This window comes from Nothobranchius furzeri, chromosome 3, assembly GCF_043380555.1.
Source record: "Nothobranchius furzeri strain GRZ-AD chromosome 3, NfurGRZ-RIMD1, whole genome shotgun sequence".
Taxonomy (NCBI): Eukaryota; Metazoa; Chordata; class Actinopteri; order Cyprinodontiformes; family Nothobranchiidae; genus Nothobranchius; species Nothobranchius furzeri.
The window spans coordinates 87,415,826-87,442,135 of NC_091743.1; the positions used below are offsets into that span (position 1 = coordinate 87,415,826).

Here is a 26,310-nt window from a genome sequence, read left to right on the forward strand (position 1 = left end):
CATCAGACAGCAAAATTACAACGGGTTCTACATAAGTAGGTCAGAGGAGTCGGGCTTAAACTGTCCAGTGTCTGCACAACCGAAGGAAGGACTAAAGAAACTGTATGGGAAACTTTATGAACTGGAAATAACTTGCTTAAACTTTCACACCCACATTCAAAAGACAAAACTATAAAGCAAAAATAAAATACGCACAGATACACACATTTAGAATAAAATCTATAGAAGTAAATAAGAACAACAGAAAAACAAACAATAAGATCTCAAGATTGGTTGGATGTATGAAACAAGTCAAAATGATGGCAGACAAAAAGGATGCATCTACAACAGAAAGCCAGTGATACGCTAGGGAATTTGATAGTTTATCATGTTTTTGTTAGGGATGCAACAATGCCACCTTTTTTCCAAACTGATACGATATCGATACTTGGATCTGAGTACTCGCCGATACCGATTATCGATACTTCTACCACACAAAAAAATGCTATGAATTCGAATAAAGGTTTAATTTTCTTCTCTGGTTTTAACAAGAAAAGACTGTGAGGTAGATAAAAAATAAAATATATAAATATAATTTATCACAAAACTAAAATATTAGGTGAACAGAAATGACAAGTTACAGTGAAGCCACCTTCAAGCAACTGAACTGGTATCGGTTAACTTTTACGGTGCGTACCTACTTTTTAACCTAAACTAAACCATAAACAAATTCCACGGAATATAAAAACGAAAGGAAATTCCTGGACTGCTGCTAATTTCGACAGTTCTACTTTTTGTTTTTCCACAACAGCATATAAAATATCCATCCGTGATCGGAACCCGCTTGTCCATGCACGGTCGCGGGGCATTTAAAATATCTATCCGTGATCGGAACCCGCTTGTCCACGCGGGGCATTTAAAATATCCATCCGTGATCGGAACCCGCTTGTCCACGCGGGGTCGCGAGCATTGAAAATATGCAAAATGAAAATGCTAAAAAAAGTATAAAATTAAGCTGTGAGGTCATTATTCAAACTGACGACAAAGGGAAAAAAAACAACATAAAAATTAGTTCCTAACAAAACACAAACACACACACACATACACACACATTATTGCAAGGCAAGTTATTTCCATGCAAAGGGAGTTGGTGAAGGAAAGGTTATGGAAAAGACTGAAAGGAATGAACAAGCAGGTCATCACACTAACTAAATCCGCTCTAACAGACTAATCTCTTGCTCCTGTCAGCAGTGAGTCATTCTCTCTGTGTTTCTCAACCCTGGTCCTCAGGGCCCTTTGTCCTGCATGTTTTACATGTCTCTGCTTCAGCACACCTAATTTTAATATTCGCATTGCCTCCTCAGGAGGACGTCAAGTGCTGCAGATGCCTGTTAATCACTCATTCATTTAAGTCAGGTCGGGTGTGTGGCAGCAGGGAAACACTGGTGCTTGAAAGGCCAACATGTAGGACAGGGAATCCTGGGAACCATGGTTGAGAGACACTGGTCTATAATACGTTTATTACAAAAATGAAGGATATTAGTGTTTATTATCTATGACTTAGCTAAAGTTGAGTAGTTGGGCCATGTCCATGGAAAACCTTCTAAATCATCTTTGCCCTTGTCAGACAGCTTACTTTTTAACAAGACCTTCTCAGAGGTATGAGAGTCCACCCTGAGACCGGAAGATTGTAAGTTCAAATCCAGTCGGGTCATACCAAAGACTTTAAAAATGGGACCCAGTTGCTTTCTGCTTGACACTCAGCATTAGGGGGTTGGACTGGGGGTTAAATCACCAAGTAGTTCCCGAGCACAGCCACGGGGATGGGTCAGATGCAGAGATGTACTTTCACCAGTGTGTGATGATGACTAATGGGACTTTTAGGACCTGATCCTGCATTCCCACCCCACAGAGTGGGTTTATCAGAGACTCCTCTCCAAATGTGGGAGTGAAGACAAAGCGAGCTATGTGCACTCGCAGAGACCGCCTCGCATACCCCTTTTATACCACCCTCGCGTAATCTTCTGTAACAAGGACACGATTGTGCCACATCGCCGCCATGGCCTGACCACTTACAAATGACCAAAGGCTCCCTGATGCCGGCTCGCCGTTGTGGCAGCATTGTTTTCTCAAAGAGGATACAAGAAAGTTCTTCCTGCATCCCTCAGCACAATCCCAATGAGGAATCATCCTGCTGTTCATCACCGAGTTACAAACACAATCGCATCAGCTGACTTGTGATCTATGTGGATTGGAGAATAGGAAAGCATCCCATAATAGTGTGCGTGACAAAGCTGGTAACCATCATGAGGAGAGGGTACCAGGGTGTTGTGGCCAGGGGCGGCGTTAGACCCGGCTACTTGGGCTCAAGCCCCGAATGTTTTATGAAAAGCCCCGGATCTAAAACGCGGAAGTAACATGCAGTACCAAAGTCCAACAGAGAGGGAGCAGCTGGCAGTAGTTTATATACAGCCTGCCTGAGCCTCCACCACTGAAGAAGAAGCCCTTCAGCAGCCAGCTTCTTCTACACTCTCTGCCTGAAACGCATGAGAGAAGATGGACATAAGGGCGTTTTTAGACCAAAAGTACCGCGACAGAACCCCAGCTTTGATGAGACTGGTGTTGACTCAGGTTTGTGAGTCTTATTTGAAAATATTTGTGATTTGTAATATATATGATGTTGACTAGTGCGTGTCACGTGCGCGCGTGTGTGTGTTAAGCCCCGGATCTTCTTCAGTCCTAAATCCGCCCGTGGTTGTGGTTATGTTTGCTGTGACACCAGCTTGTTACATAAATGGATTGTTAAAAGCCAGTATGTGTTGTTCCTTCAGAAGTCAGAGCCAGTAAACAACAAACAAGAGTCAATAATCAGCTGTCTGGCATCAGCAGAGAAGGTTTAGCCAGCTTTTCATTGGTGAAACCCACAAACCCAACACTGCTGCTCAACTGCATTTACCAACAGAACCTTCAGCTCAACCCAAACTCTACCCAGTTCAATATTTATTATATCGTTCAAATGATCCAAACACACATTTCGTTTAACAAATTTACTAATTGAGTATTATTTTGTCTTATCACATGTAAAATATTCTATTTCACACAATATTTTAGTAAGTTTTGTGTAAAATGTGGGTTTCCAACTGAGTTTTAACACTTCTGCAGGAACAGGCCACAGAGGAAGGGAGGAAATGATTCAGAGAAGTTCAGGGAGTCGACTAAATCTCCGTTTACGATCAAACCAGCCAGTCTTAACTAGGGATGGGTAACTTTGACATTTGAATCGATTTGGTACTAATTCCCGTTACCTAGGAATCGATACCGGTACTTAACGGTACCAAATTTAGATACTTTTGAGTGTTTAATATTTTAATTCTCTTTTATGATCAAATATATATTTTTCTCAATTAATAACCATATTTGATAAATATCACGATAAATAACATACAACTGTTTGTATTTTAACATCGTCCTTGTAGTTTTATAAGCTGATCATTAAACTGAAGCAAACATCTTTACTGTGAACTAAATTTACTGTGTATCTTCATTCCTTTTGCCGTCCTTTTTCTTTGATTTTTCCTACTGGGAAGTTAGAATTTCCGAGGAGAAAGCGAACGCACCATTAGCTGATAACAATGGTGGCAATGGAAGCTAACATATCAAGCTAACGTTATCTTAAACATTTTATTTAGCTGCTGGAGCAGATTAAAACGATGATGCCTCACACTTAGATCGTTGTCGCTGGTTTCATCTTCACCCAATCACCCGCCGCATTTAGTAAAGTGAAGCCAAACTTTAGAGCGTGTTCATGTTCTTCCAGTCAGAAATTCGGAGTTCCGAGGAGAAAGCGAACGCACCATTAGCAAAACGGAAGCTAACATATCAAGCTAACGTTATCTTCAATCAATCTATCAATCAAAGCTTTGTTTATAAAGTGCCTTCCGCAACCCTGTCAGGAAGCCCAAGGCGCTGAACACGGTACAGTAGAAGGTAAATATATTGAATAAATCAAAAATAAAAGCATCTTAAACATTTTATTTACCTACCGGAGCAGATTAAGATGAGGATGTCTCACTTAGTTCATCATCCAGTTACCCATCACATTTAGTGAAGTGGACCCAAGCTTTAGCGTGCGTTCATTCTACCATGCTGCTCTGTTTACAACTGGCTCGCAGCGACCGACGTAACGCTCTTGCGCATGCGCAGCTGTCTAGGCAAGTTCTCGTCATGAAGGACGGGTACCGAAACGAGGCACCGTTTCAAATGACGTGAATCGGTGCTCAGTCGGTACTATGGAATTCGGTCGGTACCTTAAAAAGTACCGAATTTGGTACCCATCGCTAGTCTTAACCTCTAGTCATCTGCACTGGGTTCTGCTAGACTTGCACCTTATTTCTGAAATTGCTTTCGGGATCATTTCCTATCAAAGTATAAATAAAAGGATGAAAATCTAAAGCATTCTAGACTTTGTGATAACTTTACATCTTGACGGACATTATAGTAAAAAAAAAAAGTGCTGTATCTGTCCTCAGATGTTAATATAGCATCAAAAACAGCGTGAACTGCAACCTGACCTCAACTCAAATGGTTGATTTCATGTCAGCTCATTCCCAAACAGCTGTGTTGAGAGTAGCTGCATAAAAATAAAGGGTAAGTCCACAAGAAGCCGCACAGTGTGGGGTTTGATGTCATTACATATGTAGACTAGGGTGCTCACTGCTTTCCTGGGCGACTGACCTCAAACTATCAAGGAGAAAGAGTTAAATCGATGACATGATGCAGGTGTGAAGTAAGAAAGAATAATGATGAAAAGAAGTCCATCTAAAATACAAAGATCTACATGAGGATCAGCAACAAGTATCCAAGTGATTAGATGAACCAGTTAAAAGCTGTTTTAGTAAAGTTATCCCTCTCCACTAAAAAACTACACACGTAATCTCAGAGCAGTTAGAAAAACATGAGCAAATGGTAAAAATGACTTACATCTGTCAGACGTCCCGCCGTTCTAAAACGTAAAACAGGAATAAATTAGTTTGTGCAGAATTTCGCATCATAACAACCATTTCAGGACGGTCACATCAAAGAGAAACAGGAAAAAATGGCCTCTCAGTTTCTGTTACGATGAACATCTGTACATAAAGTACATTTTATGAAAATGTTATTTAGTCCTGCTGATCAGACAGATGTCTGTGAAGGCTCTCAGTCATCCAGGTCATTGTAGTCTAAGGAGCTTTGAAAGAAAAGTGTCTGGACTTCTTTGAGTTGCTTGAAGACGTTTCACCTCTCATCCGAGAGGCTTCTTCAGTTCTAAGGTCAAATGGTGGAGAGTCCCAGATTTAAACCCCAGTGGGAGTCCCCCCCCCCCCCCCCCCCCCCCCCAAAGAGGGAACAAAAGACCCCCTGATGATCTTCTACATAAACACGAGTCAAGGTGTGAGGGTGTTTATGTAGAAGATCATCAGGGGGTCTTTTGTTCCCTCTTCGGGGGGAAACTCCCACTGGGTTTAAATCTGGGACTCTCCACCATTTGACCTTAAGCCGGGCGTACACTGTGCGACTTTTTCACTTTTTTGAGCCGATTTTCCAGTCGTGCGAGAAGGCACGACATCGGGGCGAGTTTTGCGCCGAGCGGTCGTGTAGTGTACAGGGGGTTACGAGAGGCGATTAACACCACGTGACCAGCCGCCGATCAGCAGTCGTGAGGTCGCAGGGACTTCTGGTGTGTTTAATATTTCGCTCGTCCCTCGTGAGGGTATCGCACTGTTGAAGCGGCGCTGCGAGCAGCTACGATCCAAAAAAGTATCAGAACCGCTCACGGCGAATGCGCGCGCAATCCTGCATCAACGCCGGTCGCTCGCTATTTCCCTAATAAAACACGCTGTTCGTTTTTGTTTCTACACGTTTTTTTACTCACAAAGATTGTCAAGAAAGCGTGTTTGTCGTGTTCGTGTCAAATTAATCTGATCACAAAACACAGATTCACTTTCTTTATTTCGTTTTCCTCATCCAACCCCCATAAATCCCTGTGTGTCCTCCTGCAGCACTCCCGAAGGACAACAGGTAAGACAAAAAAGTCTGACGTGTTGAGTAAAAACTGCTATTTTTAGCACATTTTTAGGGCCGACGTGTTGCTACCAGACGTACAGTGTGAGCAGTCAGGTCGCATGCGAGAACTGGGTCGTACAGTGTGAGCACATGACTCGTGAGATCTGCTCTGTGAGGAAGTCGTACGGTTTGAGCTGAAGCTGAACGCTGCGAGTGAAAAAGTCGCACAGTGTACGCCCGGCTTTAGAACTGAAGAAGCCTCTCGGATGAGAGGTGAAACGTCTTCAAGCAACTCAAAGAAGTCCAGACGCTTTTCTTTCAAAGCTCCTTAGATCAGACAGATGCATCAGCGGGGCTAAAGGGATGAAAACAAAAGTGGAAAAAGGTTTCTACTCGTACCTCTTCATCCTGGTCTGAATCAGACTCCTTCAGAGAGCAAAAAGCAGCGAGAAGCACAGAGGAGTGACAGATCAAAACAACAGCACGTATTCGGTACGTTTCACGGGTCTTACTCATGCCGCCGAGGTTCATGGGTAAAGCAAAACTGGTCAGAATGTGTGTTTTCTTCTTATTTGTGTGGGAAGATTAAAGCATCCAGTCCACCAGGCAACTTATACTAAAGATATAAACGTATGTGTACAAAAATACGTGAGAAGAACCGTTCCATCACCAACAGATAGAAGCAACCAGAACATGTAATAACTTGGTCAACAACCAGGTTTTTTCATTAGACATGAGTAGCGTTGATCCATTATGGGCGTGATGTCTGAGTAGTCTTCTTACCTTGCAGTAGGATGGGAGGGTGATATTGAGGTTGCAGATGGCGTTTTGCACGAGGGATCTGAAATTTCTGGGTTCCTTCATAAATGAGAGTCGGCCGCATGGCTCCTGAGTGTTGTCTCGGATCTACAGCGCCCAGCAGAGGGTGGGTTAAGAGTGGCCGGGTCATGTTTTACAGGCAGTGTTGGTTGTGCTCTTACTTTGATGAAGAGAGCTAGTCTGTTCTCTTTAAAGGCAAAGAAGCTGAAGACGTGGTGCTGGCCGCTTTTGGTGAGTGGAACCAGATTTCCAAAGCAGTCTGCGTAGATGGGTTTACCTTCCAGAACCTGACAAGACCAAAGAGTACAATCCGTCTGTAATCCATCTTAGACTGAGGGATCATCTAAAGGCTCGGGAACCCTTTGCAGGTGTTCAGGATTCTTTAGCTGATCAGAGTGTAACACTTTGAGTCTCGATTATTGACCCTTTTCACAATATTCTGATGGTCTGAGATTCTGAATGTGGGGTTTTCATCAGCTGTGCGCCATAATCATCACAGTTATGCCTAATAAAGACTTCAAAATCTGGCTTTGCGTGTAATGAGCCAGTCTCATATTATTAGTTTCACCTTGTCATACCTTGTCATTAGCATTGGACTGCCACAAGGCTGTGTTTTGTCTCCAGTGCTTTTCTCAGTCTACACAAACAACATCCGGTGCCATAGTGAGAGAATGGCCCTGTATACGTATGCAGATGACATGGCACTGGTGGCATCAGTGAAGACATCGGAGGACCTGTCTAAATATCAGCAGGCGGTCAGCAATCTGGTCCAGACATTTGAAGACTTTCACCTGGGGCTGAATATCTCAAAACCTAAAGAAATGTGCTGTGGGGCGGCCAGTGAGGCAGACACATCCCTGTTCGAACCCCTCAGCATACAGGGTCAGCCTGTGGACCACCTGTCTTTAGCAAATCACAGCAACGGCTGCAATGCGCTGCAAAGACTCCACCTGCTAAGGAAGCTAAGAGCACTCAACGTGAACAAGGACATCCTAACAATTGTATACAAATCACTGATTGAATCCATTCTAACTTGGCATAACTTTCTTACAGTTAAAAACACAACACAACTCTCGCATTGTTAAATTAGGCAGCAAAATTACAGGTTCACCTCAGATCCCACTTCCTGTTCTTCACGAGCGAGCAGCGCACAGGAAGGCTACCCTGATCAGTGCAGACTCAACCCATCCATGAACCCACATTTTCAGTTACTTCCATCAGGAAGGAGGTTCAGGGTTCCATTGGCCAAGAAAGGTGTCTATAAGAAATCATTTGCTCCTACCGCAATTACAATTTTGAATCCTTAAAGTTTAATTTTTTTTACAATAACATTCTAATACCTTTTAATTGTCTTTTTATGTATTTGTGTGAATGCGATATGGATTGTATTGTAAGGTGAGCCATGTCAAAGGCTAATTTCTGCCTCAATTCGAGGTGGACAATAAAGTTTATCTGTCTGTCTGTCTGATCTATATCTGTATCTATATCTGTCTGTCATCTACTGTCTGATCTATATCTATATCTGTCTGTCATCTACCTGTCTGTCTGTCTGATCTATATCTGTATCTATATCTATATCTGTCTGTCATCTACCTGTCTGTCTGTCTGTCTGATCTATATCTGTATCTATATCTATATCTGTCTGTCATCTACCTGTCTGATCTATATCTATATCTGTCTGTCATCTACCTGTCTGTCTGTCTGATCTATATCTATATCTGTCTGTCATCTACCTGTCTTTTTGTCTGTCTGTCTGATCTATATCTATATCTATATCTGTCTGTCATCTACCTGTCTGTCTGTCCATCTGTCTGATCTATATCTATATATGTCTGTCATCTACCTGTCTGTCTGTCTGTCTGATCTATATCTATATCTGTCTGTCATCTACCTGTCTGTCTCTGTCTGTCTGATCTATATCTATATCTGTCTGTCTGATCTATATCTGTCTGATCTATATCTATATCTGTATGTCTGTCTGATCTATATCTATATCTGTCTGTCTGTCTGATCTATATCTATATCTGTCTGTCTGTCTGATCTATATCTATGTCTGTCTGTCTGATCTATATCTATATCTGTCTGTCTGATCTATATCTATGTATGTCTGTCTGATCTATATCTATACCTGTATCTATACCTATGTCTGTCTGTCTGTCTGTCTGTCATCTATCTGTCTGTCTGTCTGTCTATCTGATCTATATATCTATATCTATCTGTCTGTCATCTATCTATCTATCTGTCTGTCTGTCTGATCTATATCTATATCTGTCTGTCATCTACCTGTCTTTTTGTCTGTCTGTCTGATCTATATCTATATCTATATCTGTCTGTCATCTACCTGTCTGTCTGTCCATCTGTCTGATCTATATCTATATCTGTCTGTCATCTACCTGTCTGTCTGTCTGTCTGATCTATATCTATATCTGTCTGTCATCTACCAGTCTGTCTCTGTCTGTCTGATCTATATCTATATCTGTCTGCCTGATCTATATCTGTCTGATCTATATCTATATCTATATCTGTCTGTCTGTCTGATCTATATCTATATCTGTCTGTCTGTCTGATCTATATCTGTCTGTCTGTCTGATCAATATCTATACCTGTATCTATACCTATGTCTGTCTGTCTGTCTGTCTATCTGATCTATATATCTATATCTATCTGTCTGTCATCTATCTATCTGTCTGTCTGTCTGTCTTCTATCTATCTATCTATCTATCTATCTATCTATCTATCTATCTATCTATCTATCTATCTATCTATCTATCTATCTATCTATCTGTCTGTCTGTCTGTCTGTCTGTCTGTCTGTCTGTCTGTCTTTAAGTTGAGTTACTGACATAAATGAACTTTTGCACCATTTCATGACTGTTCCAGTTTCACCTGTATAATGTAGAACATTTGATGTAGTTTGGGGGAGGAGTATAAAGTTAAGGGTTGAGACTAAAGCAGACACCCGTCTTATTCAGCTCCACGCCAGAGTGTCAGCTCCAGGGTGTGGACATTGCTCCTCCACCCTCCTGTCTCACCTCCACATCACGGCTGCGTGCCACCTCAGTGAAGTTCTCCTGCTGCTCGAGCGTTTTATCGATCTTGTCGTCTGTCATGCAGAAGCAGCGTAGCCGAGCCTCAATAGGGTCATGGGTCTTGGCAAAGATCACAAATTTAGCCATGTAGGGCACACAGATGATTTCTCTGTAGACCTGAGTGGAGAAGTTAACAGATTCCTGGACTTGTCGACAGTCTATGAGCCAGAACCTACAACACAGAACAAGAAGCAGAAAGGCGGTGAGGCGTTTGATGTCCGCTGAAGTCACCTGAAATCAGACGACTATCCCTTCTAATGAATGGGTTTACCTAGCAGACACGTTGGTGGTGAAGGAGACACAGTCGTTGATGAAGGTTAAAGGAGTGGTCCCAGTTATATCCTCCCACTGGGCAGGTGTGGTTCCACCTAAACATCAGCACACACACACACACACACACACACAGGATGTTAGGTTTTATAATGTAAGGTCTAGCGTGTGCTGCTAGGTGTGTGTTCTCTAACCAGTTATACTACAGAGCAGTCGTAATGTGGGTGTGTCCCCTCCAAAACCATTAAGGACTGGGTCAGAGTTGCTTTTAGGGATCGGGATGGTCATTGTGATGGGTTTATGGAACTTCCTCCTGCGGGGCTCCAGGGTGACAATGGGGCTGAAGCTGGCCTTGTTACCCAGGATCTTCCTCACTACATCCACACTCACTGGCTGAGCCTGGGAAGACCCACAACACACAAACACACGTTACATCTCACGTTAAACCTGTGGTGGTGCTGTTTCCGTTGTTCACTTAGAGCGGGCAGGTGTCATTTGATTCTCCAGCTGTAGACGAGTTGTACTAAAGACATTTAAACATTGTTTTACCCCCAAACTTGCATCCAGTTTAGTTACCTATTCAGTGTTTGTACTGTAACTGACTCTAATGGGCCATTCCCATCTGTACCGGGTCGGCCCGGGCCGGGTAGCCCCAGTCAGCCCCAGCCTGGCCCGGTTGATTCCACACATCCTTGCCTTAAGCCCATGTGGGCTGATTCTACCCACCAATCAGAGGCTTGCTCTAATGGAAGGTGTGAATTTGCTGTCAGCAGTGGGTGTGTTGGCCCTGGTCGGCCTGAAGCAGACCCCCTCGAGAAGAGGGCTGAGAATGAGCCTTGGTTGGCCCGGAAAAATACCAGGCCACCCAGATATGTTAACAACCTACGCTACCCGGGCCGACCCGGTACAGATGGGAATGGCCCATAACTTGTAGTTCATGTCGGTGAGTAGCTAAGGAGATTACCTGTAGGCCGACTCTGATCCTTTTGGTGAGTGCCCCCTCAGGAAACACTGCCTGTACTTGTGGCACAACTGTGCTGCTTAGGATGCCTCCCTCTGGACCAATCAAATTACTGTCCTGCTTGATGCGTGAAACTACAGCAAAGTACTGCGGAAAGTCTTTGGTGATTATTCTGCAAATGCGTTTCCTCTCCAGCTCTTCGGGCATGTCCAACTCTGGAAATGGCAGCACAACAGTAGACGTGTCAGGCTGTGTAGCGACACATTTAGCTCACGTTGCACTAAACCTGGGGTACAGGGTAAGGGACTGACCCTCGTCCATGCCGTTGAGTATCTGGTTGAGCTCCTCTGGAGTGTGCTCACAGTGATGCTCCTTCCAGCTCTCTCCCGTCTCACTTCTAAGGATCACCAGCTCCCGCTCCTTCCCTCGGAGGGAGGCAAAGTGTGGGATCTCCACGATGACGGGGCTGGAGGAGGGAGGGCAGGTGACGCAGGTCAGTGAGGTCAGGGTGTGTTACGGGACAACACTAAGTGCTTTTACTGGGGCTGTTCATCAAAAGGTCATGCTTACAGTTTAGATGTGTTTAGACTTCCTGAAACAAATACTTACATGTTTATAAATTAGAATAATTACTTAATTATACTAAGTTCAAGTCAGCTGCATGGACTGATTTCATCAGGACTCGGGTGACTCGTCTTGATTGAGACCGAATCAGAGCGATCAGCCGATACCGAGTCTCACCAGCAAACTGAGGCTAATGACGGCTCCATGCAGTGTTCTGACCCGTTTCAGGTTCAGGAAGATGAGACAAGCTCGCGTTATTCAGCCGCTAAACTGCCTTTGTGTTGAAGCTAGGGGTTTGGAGTAAAAGCGATGCTAACTCAGAGGTTTTAGACAGGTTTAAGCCGGCCTCCTGCTCCTGGTGAAAGCGTTGAGTTGGTGGTGTGGCTGAGTGACACCACCAGGACCCAACTCACACACTTAGCATCCAACCAGGACTCTTCTACTTGCAAAAACATGAAACAGAATCATCTGAAATATTATTAATACATAATAATATGATGAAAATGACTTCTTTTAAGTGAATCAAATATAATTTGAGTGACCTGGGTTGTATTTTTTTTGGACTTGGTTTACTGAGATGTGCCCTGAAAGCTTAGGCCTCAGTGACTCGTACTGACTTAACACTTAACCATAACCTTGGTTAATATTAACCGTTTGTGGAATGCAAACCACAGAAAACCTTCATCTGTGTTTGTGTGCTGCCTGGTCCGGTCTGGCTGTAAGCTCCTGTAACTATCTGCATTCATGTAGATGTTATTAAGGTTTTGGTACTTGCATGGACGTAATTTTGGGAGGGGGGTGGCAGGGGGGACATGTCCCCCCCACTTTTACCAAAGTCAAGTTTTGATCCCTGCACTTTTTACCATCCCAAAACAATATTACACTATATTAATTTGACACTGGTTGAGCTCTAGGACCAAACAGGAAACAACCGTTTGTGTTGAAGCCTGTTTCCCATTAGAGCGTACTGTAAAGATACACCCCCATCCCCCACTCCAATGCCCCCCCCCCCACTTCTAAAGTGAAAATTACGTCCATGGGTACTTGGATACTTACCAGATGTGCACAGGTTAGCTACAACAGACATCTACAATATTCATGCTCAACAACCACACACCACGTACAACAGAGACACTACTGAAGCACAGCTTAAACCTTTATGTGGTATTTAAAGGGCTCGTTGGCCTCACCATTATATTACGATACATGTAACCAATCCTCTAATATGTGTCCCACCCACGCCCAGCACAAGGCTGGTGAATAATGAAGCCACTGTTCTTCTGCACGCATTAGCTACATTTGTCATGTAAAAACATTTGATCTATTTAAGCTCGTTCATTGGGGAAATCTCCTGATGTTGTTGTAAGAAATCAGAAAAATGTGTTTCCGCACATTTCAAAATAGAATTAAGGGTCGACCGATATATCTCCTCCTCAGGCGATTTAAAGTCAGACACATACCCGGGCAGCCCACTGCTGGTAAAAAAAAAAATCACAGTTAAAAAGTGTTTATTTTTAGCATTTTGAACATTTAATACTTGGTAGGTTTACTGATTTATTTAGTTAGATGTCCGATTTTAACACAGCGGTGCACAAAATTCAGATCTAACAGCTGGTTAAGTTCAGTTTTCAAAAACTAATTCAGCTTCTGAAATTTCGAGCATCAACTGATGTTATTAGTGGAAAACATCGAGATATTGGCCATGAAAATTGGCAAAAAATATCGGCAGCACAAATCAGCCATCGGCTTACCTAGGGATGGGTACCTTTGACATTTGAATCGATTCGGTACTAATTCCCGGTACCTAGGAATCGATACCGGTACTTAACGGTACCAATTTTAGATACTTTTGAGTGTTTAATATTTTAATTCTCTTTTATAATTAAATATATATTTTTCTCAATATATAACCATATTTGATAAATATCACGATAAATAACATACAACTGTTTGTATTTTAACATCGTCCTTGTAGTTTTATAAGCTGATAATTAAACTGAAGCAAACATCTTTACTGTGAACTAAATTTACTGTGTATCTTCATTCCTTTTGCCGTCCTTTTTCATTTGATTTTTCCTACTGGGAAGTTTGAATTTCCAAGGAGAAAGCGAACGCACCATTAGCTGATAACAATGGTGGCAATGGAAGCTAACATATCAAGCTAACGTTATCTTAAACAGTTTATTTAGCTGCTGGAGCAGATTAAAACGATGATGCCTCACACTTAGATCGTTGTCGCTGGTTTCATCTTCACCCAATCACACGTCGCATTTAGTAAAGTGAAGCCAAACTTCAGAGCGCGTTCATGTTCTTCTAGTCGGAAATTCGGAGTTCCGAGGAGAAAACGAACGCACCATTAGCGGAACGGAAGCCAACATATCAAGCTAACGTTAACTTAAAAATTTTATTTACCTACCGGAGCAGATTAAGATGAGGATGTCTCACTTAGATCGTTGTCGCTGGTTTCATCATCACCCAGTTACCCATCACATTTAGTGAAGTGGACCCAAGCGTTAGCGTGCGTTCTTTCTACCATGCTGCTCTGTTTACAACTGGCTCGCAGCGACCGACGACATAACGCTCTTGCGCATGCACAGCTGTCCAGGCAAGTTCTCGTTATGAAGGACGGGTACCGAAACGAGGCACCGTTTCAAATGACGTGAATCGGTGCTCAGTCGGTACTATGGAATTCGGTCTGTACCTTAAAAAGTACCGAATTCGGTACCCAACGCTAGGCTTACCACAACCTTTACAAATCGGTATCGGCAATATACCAATATCGGTCGACCATTACTTTAATTAATCAATTATTTCACTCTTCAGAGGCCACAGAGCCTGTTAAATTCCACACAAAACGACATTCTCTGAAGAGACACGAGGCATGAAAACAGACAGAACATCTCTAGAAGGTCAGGTGAACTCTGACACGGGACACTAGGACACAACGTGCAACAGAACAGAAGTCATGCAGAAACAAAACATGGAGTGGAAGGCAAATACTGAGAATGGCATCCATGGATTGTTTCATATGTTAAGTTATTTTTATACAGCCTACCCAAGGAACTTTGTCCCTGGTGGACCAAGCTGGAGGATTCTGCTAACCAAACTCTCTCCCTCATTAAGAGGTGGGGGGGCAGTGGGGAGGTGAAGTTTACTGTGTTTTAGAGCGAGCATCCAGACACGCAGCAGTGAGGAAGAGAGAGCACACACAAGTCTTTGGTTGGGTGGAAACTTCTTTAGCATGTCCTCGACTTCCCAAAGTCCTACGGAGTATCGGGGTCACTCAGGAGAAAGGAAAACGAGGAGGAAGAGTTTTGGTTTCCTAGCTTTGAGACTAGAGAGAAAATGTTAAGAAAGCAGCTGAAACGAAGTCATTCGAGTCCAAGTGGTGAACCCTCCCCAGAACCCGGACCCGGTCCCTATGAATACCCACCAAACATCTGGTTAAAGGAGCTTAAATCACCAGCCTGTGTTCACATCCAGCTGCAAGCCCCTTAACAGCAGGCATCATGGATAGGTCTTTACTCTAGCTCTGGTCTGTTTTTACAACCCGTTTAGTTTTGTCCTTTCTGCTTTATTTAACAAGTGTTTGTTTTATTTAATAATTAATCAATTTATTTTACTTTCAACCTTCATCTCAAAAAGCCAGAAACAACAAAACTGTCTTCCTCAAAGACTGACTTTCCTCATGAGTGGCCCTAACGCACCAATATCAAAAATGCACAGAATTCACACAGAAACAGATTAAAAAGGGCACAGAATCAAGAAATAAATCATTTCTGAAGTAATTAAACTGCAGATTTTTAATTATAAATATATATTCTACATATTGTTATTGTTGCCTTTAATTAGAGTACACCATCTTGACTTAAATGTGTGAAAGTCTCCATTTTCTTCTAAAAAAAGGCAGGAAATGATCATAGTTGCTGATCACATCACATAATAATCACAACAATGCTCTTTGGTTTGGATCACAGAGAGTCTGTTTTATCAGTAAGAAATGTCTAATTGTATCACCAAATAGTTCATTAGAGTCACATTTGCAACCATAACATGAGACATTCTCAAACTTCACCACTAGAGGGCAGATTTTGGATCAACAAAGAAAAGCAATCATGGTGCAAAAGTGCAGGTGCGGTTATTAAGAAGGTGTGTTTGCTAGGGGTTAGGGATTACAGTTACACAGAGTTAGACTGCAGCTGTTATGGAATAAAACAGGACATGCTGAGGAGCAGAGTGGCAGATCCTGGCACCAGGAGTATGATATTTGTCTTTAAGGCTCAGATAATTGTCTTTTAAAGCCAAAAAGTCAGATTTGGTCCCTCTGTTATCCTGCAGGGTGAACATAACCTGAGGCCCTGTCCACACGTAGCCGGGGATCTGCCAAAACGTAGATATTTTTCTACGTTTTGGTCTGTCATCCACACGAAAACGGAGTTTTTTCACACGAAAACGGATCTTTTTAAAAACTCCGGCCAAAGTGAAGATCTGCGTTTTCTCCGTTTTGGGTGTCTGCGTGTGGACGGACAAAACCGGAGTTTTAAGGTCCGCAACGTCACTTTCCGCGACAAAAAAATGCTGACATCACGTATGCGACCTGTGTTTATGCTAGCCGACAGCATGGATGCCCTCAGAGCTGCGCTCTGTCACTACCCGATCCATCAATTGTCCAAGCGCTTTTTGCTTGTTTGTTTTTGCAAGTGGAATTACTGCTCCTTGCGGAAGACCACAGACGAAGGACGAGGTTAAGAACGGGGGAAGTACTGCCGCCTACAGGTCTGGCATGTCCTTAACAACGTATTTATCCGGGTACGTGTGGACGAGTTTGTTTTTAAAACGCGGTGGTGTGGATGCAAATTTTTGGAGGGGCGGATATTTGTTTTTAAAAAACCCCGGCTACGGCTTAGACAGGATCTCTTCTTTCTGCTTTTATTTTGAAAGGCTGCTTCCATTGCATGGATGTGTGGATTTCTATCTTCGCTTGATATTTTGTTTAAAACTTCTCTATTTATATTTCAACATTTACATGTGATTGATTCTTGTGGAAATGTAAATGTGTGAATATAAATAGTTTATTCTAAATATTAATTTTTATTCTTATGGTTTAGATTTATGTTATATATATGTTAATTCTGCCTTACCCAAGAAACTGGGCTCCTGAGGGTCCGACTTCAATCAGCCTGCTGGCCAGGCCCTCACCTTCTACCATGGGGGGCATGGTGGCCAGACGGTGCCTTTTCACCAGCCGACAGGTGATCCGAGTTGGTGCGCTGCATTTCTTTGGTGGAATGATGATGCGGAGGCCGTTGTGCCGACAGCCCCGCATAGCTCCGCCCCTGGCATCCACCATGAAGCTGACCAGAAAGCTGACATAAGAGAGGACATGTTGACAGATGCAATAATACGAGGACTCCAGAGACAAATGGGTGACAGAGCACAGACACCAGAGAATTAGTGGTTGACCTTTGAACTGAAGTCATTAACGTTTAGAAAATAAGGTTGTATACTAGTGTGTGTTTTTGTCCCTTTATGCAGTAAAATTAGGCTTTCCTGTTCATCAAATCATGAAGTCTGTATGTCACCTATTCAGGTGGTTCTCCAGGAGCACTACTCAAAGATAGGCCCGACCCAGGGGTCGACGGGTCCGTCTGGCATCCTGGCGTTGTCACGGTGGGCCGCTTAACCAAGTAGGCCGACCGCTGTTCCCAAGGGCACGGTTGGGTATTTTCCCTCTACTGTCTCGTCTACTTTCAGTCCCTGCTCCGTCGAGGTAGCTAGCAAGGCTGAGCACCGTGATTCTGAGCTGTTTTAGGCCGAGTAGTGCTCGTGGAGAACTGGCAAAAGTCTAATGGAAAAACTAACTATGAATAAAAAAATGTGAGAAAATGCATCAAAATGTTCTGCCACCAGCGTCCCACCAATGTCTCACCAGTGTCCCACCAGCATCCTACGAGCCTCCCACCAGCATCCCACCAATGTCTCACCAGTGTCCCACCAATGTCACACCAGTGTCCCACCAGGGTCCTACAAGCATCCCACCAGTGTCCCACCAGCGTCCTACGAGAATCCCACCAGTGTCCCACCAGCGTCCTACGAGAATCCCACCAGTGTCCCACCAGTGTCACACCAGTGTCCCACCAGCGTCCTACAAGCATCCCACCAGTGTCCCACCAGCATCCTACGAGCCTCCCACCAGTGTCCCACCAGCGTCCTACGAGAATCCCACCAGTGTCCCACCAGCATCCTACGAGCCTCCCACCAGTGTCCCACCAGCATCCTTCGAGAATCCCACCAGTGTCCCACCAGCATCCTACGAGCATCCCACCAGTGTCCCACCAGCATCCTACGAGCCTCCCACCAGTGTCCCACCAGCGTCCTACGAGCATCCCACCAGTGTCCCACCAGCATCCTACGAGAATCCCACCAGTGTCCCATCAGCATCCTACGAGCATCCCACCAGTGTCCCACCAGCATCCTACGAGCCTCCCACCGGTGTCCCACGAGCCTCCCACCAGTGTCCCACCAGCATCCTATGAGCATTCCACCAGTGTCCCACCAGCATCCTACGAGTCTCCCACCAGTGTCCCACCAGCGTCCTACGAGCCTCCCACCAGTGTCCCACCAGCATCCTACGAGCCTCCCACCGGTGTCCCACGAGCCTCCCACCAGTGTCCCACCAGCATCCTATGAGCATTCCACCAGTGTCCCACCAGCATCCTACGAGTCTCCCACCAGTGTCCCACCAGCATCCTATGAGCATTCCACCAGTGTCCCACCAGCATCCTACGAGCATCCCACCAGTGTCCCACCAGCATCCTATGAGCATTCCACCAGTGTCCCACCAGCATCCTACGAGTCTCCCACCAGTGTCCCACCAGCATCCTATGAGCATTCCACCAGTGTCCCACCAGCATCCTACGAGTCTCCCACCAGTGTCCCACCAGCGTCCTACGAGCATCCCACCAGTGTCCCACCAGCATCCTACGAGCATCCCACCAGTGTCCCACCAGCATCCTACGAGCATCCCACCAGTGTCCCACAAGCATCCCACCAGTGTTCCACCAGCGTCCCACCAGCATCCCACCAGTGTTCCACCAGCGTCCCACCAGTGTTCCACCAGCGTCACACCAGTGTCCCACCAGTGTCCCACCAGTGTTCCACCAGCGTCACACCAGTGTCCCACCAGCGTCCCACCAGTGTCCCACCAGCATCCCACCAGTGTTCCACCAGCATCCCACCAGTGTTCCACCAGCGTCCCACCAGTGTTCCACCAGCGTCACACCAGTGTTCCACCAGCGTCCCACCAGTGTCCCACCAGCATCCCACCAGTGTTCCACCAGCGTCCCACCAGTGTTCCACCAGCGTCCCACCAGTGTCCCACCAGCGTCCCACCAGTGTTCCACCAGCGTCACACCAGTGTCCCACCAGCGTCCCACGAGCGTCCCACCAGTGTCTCACCAGCATCCTACAAGCATCCCACACATGTGTCCCACCAGTGTCCCACCAGCATCCTATAAGTGTCCCACCAGTGTCCCACCAGCATCCTATAAGTGTCCCACCAGTGTCTCTCCAGCTTCCTATCAGTAATTTTAGGCTGTTTCCTAAAGAGAAATATCCGCAAATATTCACTAAATATCCAAGATGAGAAGGAACGATGTAAAGGAAACTCTTGGCTTGAACTGTGATTGATTTCTATTAAAACACAACATTCAGGAGGCCTTATCTGTAAGCCGAATAAATGATGATCTATCACAGATTGGGATTCATCCTCGTGACGTTTACGCAGCGTTCCAGTTACCATCGGCCTTTCCCGGTCAACCCTGATCACTACTAGAGCATCTGACCCCGTTAGAGACAGGTTTAATTATGATCTGTTCTTGATGTGTGGAGTTACATGTTCTCCCCATGCAAGAGTGGGTTTCGTCAGGGTGCTCGGGTTTCCTCCACAGATCACAACATGCCCTATAGGTCCAGAAAACGAACTGAACTGAGATCTGTTTTAGGGATAATAGGCATACTGGTAATAAAAAACAAAGTGTGATCATAAATATTAAAAAGGCTGAACTTTTATTATTCTCTCTGGTGTCTGTTCTCTCACCACTCAGACCTGGTTTACATTCAGGAAACCTGAAGTGACCCAAGACGTTTTCCTCATGCAGAATGGAAGTGGTGCACACGCATAGCACACGCATCACACACACATATTCCAACACACTAGTGTACTTAACAGAAAATATACCTTCACAGCCGTGGAAGGGGTGCAGATATAAAACTACCTAATTTTACACACACACACACACACACACACACACACACACACACACACCATGTTAGTGGAACAACTTGACTCAGAAACACGTGTTCTTAACCTTCATCGTCTCAGTGAGTCCAAACCAGTTTAGGGATCATTTTCTTTACCGGACCGCCTCAGGCCCTTTGTGGTGTAACTTAGACCTGAACGATTTGAGAAAATAATGGAATTACAATTTCTTTTTTCTAAATTGCAATTGAAATCATTATTATTTTCTCATATTTTACAATTAATGCAAGCACTAAAATAACTCATTGTATTATTAGGAACAACATCAGACGTATTACACATAAATTATTCTTAAACGGCTCAGTCAGCGTTCTCTGTGGGCTGAAAGGGAGTTTACTGGCGGCTAGTGTTCTAGCGTGTGACTCTTATTTGGTATCTTAGATGCTTTTTTGAGGTGTTGATAAGGTTCCTACAGCGAGCAGTGTTGGGAATAACGCTGTTTAAGTATAACAGCGTTACTAACGGCGTTCTTTTATAGGTAACGGAATAATCTAATTAACTACTTTTCCCACTGTTGCAACGCCGTTGCCGTTACTGGGGACGGAAGGTTGTGCGTTACTATGTGCTTGTCGAACGTTGAGCAGCAGCGTGAGGCTTTCTGACCGCCACACTTCAGCTGCAGCCTGGGAGAGGGAGGTGTCGGTAACGCGCTTACAAACACGATGATGATTGGCCGGGTGGGCGGAGACCCTCAGTGTGTCAGTCGCTGCATGCTGTAGACCCAACAGAGCAGTGATGGGAATAACGCCGTTTAAATTAACCGCGTTACTAAATATATATATATTTCAGTAACGAGCAAACAAATTAATTACCGTCTTCTTTTATCAAAACGTCGTTTATGTTACTGATAAGAAAATGCGTGCGTTAAGCAGCGCGGTGTGTTGAAGCTATCATCAGCTGATCAGGAGCTAATGAAGCAGATGTTTTCATCCAAGAGCATCACGGCCCGTGAAGAACGAGGAAGACGTGATGAATAGTCTATGGCTGCAGGTGTGGGTCTGCAGCCGTGACCTTCTTAGCTTTAGTGTCCATGTAGGTGACTGCTCTCCACCTTTTGTGCCACTCCCTTGGGGGGTGCCCCAGGGTTCTGTTCTGGGTCCACTCCTTTTTCCTATTTACATTCTGCCACTGGGAAACATTTAGGCAAAGCATGGCTTGAACTGCCATCTTTATGCTGATGACTGTCGGATCTATTTGGCTCTAAATCAGTCAAGTTCAACCAAACTTCTTCATGAACGTCTCCTGGACCAACTTTCTAATGTTAATGATAATAAGACCGAGGCCATTCTTTTCAAACCTAAACACACTGTGCACACATTGGATGACTTAGATCTATCTACCCTAAAGTTTAAAACCTGCGTGACTAGTCTTGGTGTTAAGTTAGATGCCGACCTGACAATGTCTGTGCACGTTAATGCTATCGTTAGATCCTGTTTTTCCAGCTCCATCGCACAACCCGTCTAAATCCTATTCTTAAAAAACCTCCCCTGGAATGTGTCATCCATGCATTCCTCACCTCTAGACTTGATCATGCAAACTCAGTTCTCATTGGTGTTGATGCATCCGCCCTCTGCCGCTGGCAGATGATGCAGCGAGGTTTCTTACAAGGTCAAGCAGACGCCGTCATATCGCACCTGTTCCAGCTGACCTACTCTGGCTCCCTGTGCGCTACCGGGTGCCGTTTAAAACTGTAAAGTTTGCTTTTAAAGCTCTGCGGTGTCTTGCTCCTCTCTACCTGACAGAGCTGCTCTCACCATGCATCCTCTCCAGGTCACTGAGGTCTGCTGATCAGCTACTCCTTTGTGTTCCTGAAACGAGCTACGAAGCTGGAGGCGGCGTGCATTCACTTACGCTGCACCAAACTGTGGAATGCACTTTCTCTGTCCGTGCACCAGTCTCCTCCACTGGTGCAATTCAAATCTAGCCCAAGGACCAATTTCTTTCATCTAACTTTTGGCCGACTTGTGCTGCATTTTACTTATTTCAGGTTAGAGTTTTATTTTAGATCTTACTGGTTTTTCTGACTGTTAAACCTGCACCCTCTGTGTGAGGGTGAATGTTAATCCTGTGTTTTACCCCGTGCAGCACTTTGGTCAGCTGACATGCTGATTTAAAATGTTCTTTTACAAATAAATATGGTAAGGTATGGTATGGTGCCAAACTTTGTGCAGCGTTGGATTCTGTTTCAATCACAGCGTTGTCTTCTCTCCCCGCCATGGACGTAATTTTCGGGGGAGGAAGGGGGGACATGTCCCCCCCCCCCCCCCCCCCACACTTTTTCTAAAGTCAAGTTTTGACCCCTGCACTTTTTAACCATCCCAAAACAGTATTATGCTATATTAAATTGACACTGGTTGAGCTCTAGGACCAAGCGGAAAACAACCGTTTGTATTGAAGCCTGTTTCCCATTAGAGCATACTGTAAAGATACCACCCACCCCACCCCCCACCCCCAGGGCCCCCACTTCTAAAGTGAAAATTACATCCAGTCCCCGCCTAGTTTGAGGTGCTCACACAGCACGTGACTTTCCCAGATCTCGCGGGCAGTCAAATCACAGCCTTTGAGATAGAAAATCTCATTTTGTCAAATTTGGAATTAACGCCGTGAATCGTTCAGCCTTGTTGTGACAGCGTGAGGACTAAAGTGGAGCTTTCTGAGGCGATGTCTGTTAAGAACGGTGACAAAAGCACACCTCTCCTGGAGGAGAGCACACTGTGACTGATGAAGATGAGGAGGAGTATGATTAAACCGAGGGGCAAAGAGTCACCTGCTGTGGTCTCCATGATCATGGCAAGGAGAGGAACGGCTAAAAACAACAACCACAGCAGACAGAGAGGAATCACAAGTCAAGTAGATAAAAGATAAAAGCTGGGAGCAGGAGAAGGAGGAGATGCTGTAGAAACATCTCCTCCTTTCTGATTCTGTCGCATGTAGACATGAAAGCTGGGCGACCTTAGCACTGGAGCTGCCACAGAGAAGAACTGGTTCAGGTTCTCTTGTTCACATTACAAACCAACACTACTCTCAGGTTTGTCATCAGGGCCACTCCTAACCAAGGCCCAGGATGACACCAGCCGTGATCACATCTGGATACTCTCTTCAAACCAAACATCTGTTTGAATGAGTCTTAAGTGTGTCTTCAAACGCGGAGTCAGCATATTTTTCTAATAAATCCAAACATTTCTATCAAATCAGATGACTTGGTTAGTGTTGCTGACTGATCGTGTTCATCAGATAGGAATGTATTTGTTATGGCTGGTGCCATGTATGTTTTTATTTCATTTCTTACTCCTCTGTATTATCCCTCTTGTGTGAGATGAGCTGTTTTGCAGCACCTGGCTTCCCCCACACCTGTCCGACCCCACCCTGAAGTCCCAGCTGGTGGCAATGACGATCAGCAGTTGAATGAGGACTCACTGCATAAAAGCCACCCAGCCCTCATCATCAGGGAGCAACAGGCTGGACATGTGGTCTCTGTCCTGTCGGCTCCTCGGCGTGCTTTTGTTTTAATCTCTTTTAGCCAATTTGTGTCTTTTAGGTGCAGGGGTTCCCTGAAATGAACATTAATGTTCTTGTGTGTGCAGGGGGTTCCTTGATTTTTAGGTATATTGGCTAAGTAGAGTTGATTTCATTTTACTATTTTAGTTGCCGTCGATTAGTCCAGTTGTGTTTATGTTTCCTTGGTGTAAATAAACGTGTTTGTTAACTTTTAAATACCCAAGCATGTGTCCTCCTTGTTACCCCAGACCCACTAGACAGCCTGGATCGTAACAAATGGGGGCTCGTCCGGGATTTTGAATTAAATACTACTTAATTTCACCCGAGACTTTTAGTAATAATATCCTACGATTGTGTGGAGTTTGGAAATCGTGTTTTGACGGTGTAAAAGTTTATAGTGCTTGGTTGTGATATCGAAGTAATGTGGTGTTCTCTCCTCTTGTGTGATCATGACTAGTTTGACTGAGATATTGGAGGCTCCCTCATGGGAGGCGGTAGAGGGGTGTCGGAAGAGTGTTCTGGAGGAGCTGGCTGTCCACTTCGGCCTCCGTGGCGCCCGAGCAATGCTTAAACGGGAACAGGAATAGGAACAGAGAGACCGAGAGGTGAGAGGGGGAAAGCCTGAGACCGAGACTGACACAACCAGAGAGAGAGAGAGAGAGAGAGAGAAATAATGAGACTTGCTTTTGTACCGACACGGAGATCTTTCCTGGAGGAGAAACCACGGCTTCCAGAGAGAGAGAGAAAAGGGGAGAGCGTGAGACGTCTGTCCCGTGTGGAGTAACACAGGACCAGACGGAGAAAACTTACCCACAGGCGGGGTATCGTATGTGTGTGGGGCCCTGCCCAGACATTGTGACTTATACTTATTATTACATTTAATCGGACCTCTGGCATTTTTATTTCATCTTCCTTATTTATTCCTGCCAGGGACACCTTTAGTTGATAAACTCCTTTTGAACTCTTCATCTGTCCTCGTGTTTGCTCCCACCACACTTGTGTTGGCCCTCCTGGTAATTCCTAGTCCTGGAGGGGTGTAACAGTATTAATGTCGGTGTCCCTACCCAGAATGGATGGGGCTGGAAGGCAAAGCCACGTTATCCAAGTTCTCAGTGCCCCAACTCAGTCGGTAAGAATCCCTGTCACTCTCCCTGGTGAGCGATGAAACCTGGAATCAAACCAAAACACTCCTATTAGAAGACTTACTTAGTGCGTCACTAGGACCGGTGGGCAGATGTCTGAGAAGGTCAAAGGTCAGCAGACCTTGTGTTTACATGTCTCCAGTTTATCGACCCCAGAGTACATACGTACAACGTACTAAAAAAACCTCTTGGTTTCTATGGAAACCTGTCTAGATCCACCTGGATGATTTGTTTCTGCCTGGGTGAGCACATCAGAATGTGTCCACAGTACCTGGTGACTGGTGAGCATCTCGTCCATCGCGCCTTCATATCGAGGCGAGTAGCCGTGGTGGGTGGGGGTGAAGGACCTGTCTGAGCTGGTGCACAGAGAAGAGAAGAACAGTCAAACCAGTGAAGGTCATGAACACGACAGAGAGGAGGGAAATGAATGTGAACAGCTGTAATTAGATTACACTTCAACGTTTCTTCTCTGCAGCACAGATGAGGATCATTGTCAAACTCCGGACCAGATTCATTAGTGTTTGTTCCGCCTGACTCTGGAGGGAAGGTCACTGGAAAAACTAACGCAGCTGAGAATGGAAAAGACTCGGGGCCAGGGCGGGGTGTGACTCATTTCTAATGGTTAAATTAAAAAACACTTCCACTGGTACGTTCATCCCTGAGCGAGCATTGCTTCACACACTCTTCATTTCGTAATTCAACATTTAGCTGAACGGTGAGGCTTTCAACAGGACGGACATCGGCTGTTAGCGCCATAATGCTAACGGTACTTCTACTCACAACTAAGGGAAAGTAATGTTTGCAGAGGTCACCACGGCCACTAGGGTGTGCTGTGATCAAACCTCGAGGGAAAAAGGTGTATTCAGGGACATGCCTGAAGTCACGTACATGTGACTATCCCTGACTGTACATACTGATGCTGCTCAACCATCACACTGCTGTCTATCCATGCTACTGTTCGACTTGTATCTGGCTCCTTCATGAAGAAATACACTCCTCGATGTCTAATGGTTTATTGACAAGGATGAAGGAGCCCTGCGGGGACATACAAAGCTGAGTGAGCAGAAGCTAACGGCAGCGTGAAGCAGCAGCATGGGCTGAAGGCCAAAGCTAAGCAATGCGATAAAATAGGTAAACAAATGCGGCGCGGCTCCATGTCTGAGTCCATGATGCTTAAGGATCATTGAAAGTCACTCTTCTAGATGTTGATGAACCCCGGGAAGATGGCCCTGCAGCAGGTGCTTTTACCTGTCCATGCGCCCCCCCTCTAGACTGAAGCGGAGGTAGTTCATCCCATCCAGGTATTGTCCTGGAAGGGAATCATCTCCTAGCTCTCGCAGGTCCTCGGCCCTCAGATACTCTCCTCCATCTCCAGTCATAGTGTCCTCACCTTCAGTGAGAAGAGAAGAGGTGGAATAAACATCTCGGATAGAAGAACTCTGCTTCCTGATTAAAGGACCACAGACAACTAGAACTTAGACATGTGATGCTCTCATGTCAGCACATAGCCTAGTGAACTGGACCAAATTCTTGCTTTGCAAAGTTTGGTCTAGGAACGCTCCACTGGAACCTCTGCAGCTCCTAACAGCATTCTGGCTGGCCAATCACAGCTCTCTAGAGGGGTTTC

General features: G+C 44.9%; 1 protein-coding gene across 41 annotated transcripts in view; it reads right to left on the reverse strand.

The window, feature by feature from the left end:
• Positions 1–26,310, reverse strand: part of ank2b (ankyrin 2b, neuronal) — a 202,816-nt gene that overhangs the window by 32,590 nt on the left and 143,916 nt on the right. For 26 of the 41 annotated variants that reach the window (XM_070549708.1, XM_070549707.1, XM_070549706.1 and 23 more), the window contains 15 exons: positions 25,932–26,073; positions 24,955–25,039; positions 24,606–24,709; positions 22,811–22,849; positions 16,865–17,089; positions 14,779–14,877; positions 11,471–11,625; positions 11,163–11,374; positions 10,393–10,597; positions 10,200–10,296; positions 9,872–10,100; positions 7,002–7,127; positions 6,805–6,927; positions 6,421–6,447; positions 4,960–4,981 (listed from right to left, as the gene is read on the reverse strand). In XM_070549708.1, the coding sequence (XP_070405809.1) occupies positions 4,960–4,981; positions 6,421–6,447; positions 6,805–6,927; positions 7,002–7,127; positions 9,872–10,100; positions 10,200–10,296; positions 10,393–10,597; positions 11,163–11,374; positions 11,471–11,625; positions 14,779–14,877; positions 16,865–17,089; positions 22,811–22,849; positions 24,606–24,709; positions 24,955–25,039; positions 25,932–26,073 (1,890 nt within the window). The remainder of the gene's footprint in view (positions 1–4,959; positions 4,982–6,420; positions 6,448–6,804; positions 6,928–7,001; positions 7,128–9,871; positions 10,101–10,199; positions 10,297–10,392; positions 10,598–11,162; positions 11,375–11,470; positions 11,626–14,778; positions 14,878–16,864; positions 17,090–22,810; positions 22,850–24,605; positions 24,710–24,954; positions 25,040–25,931; positions 26,074–26,310) is intronic. The other 15 variants (XM_070549730.1, XM_070549731.1, XM_070549711.1 and 12 more) reach the window with 4 other exon arrangements.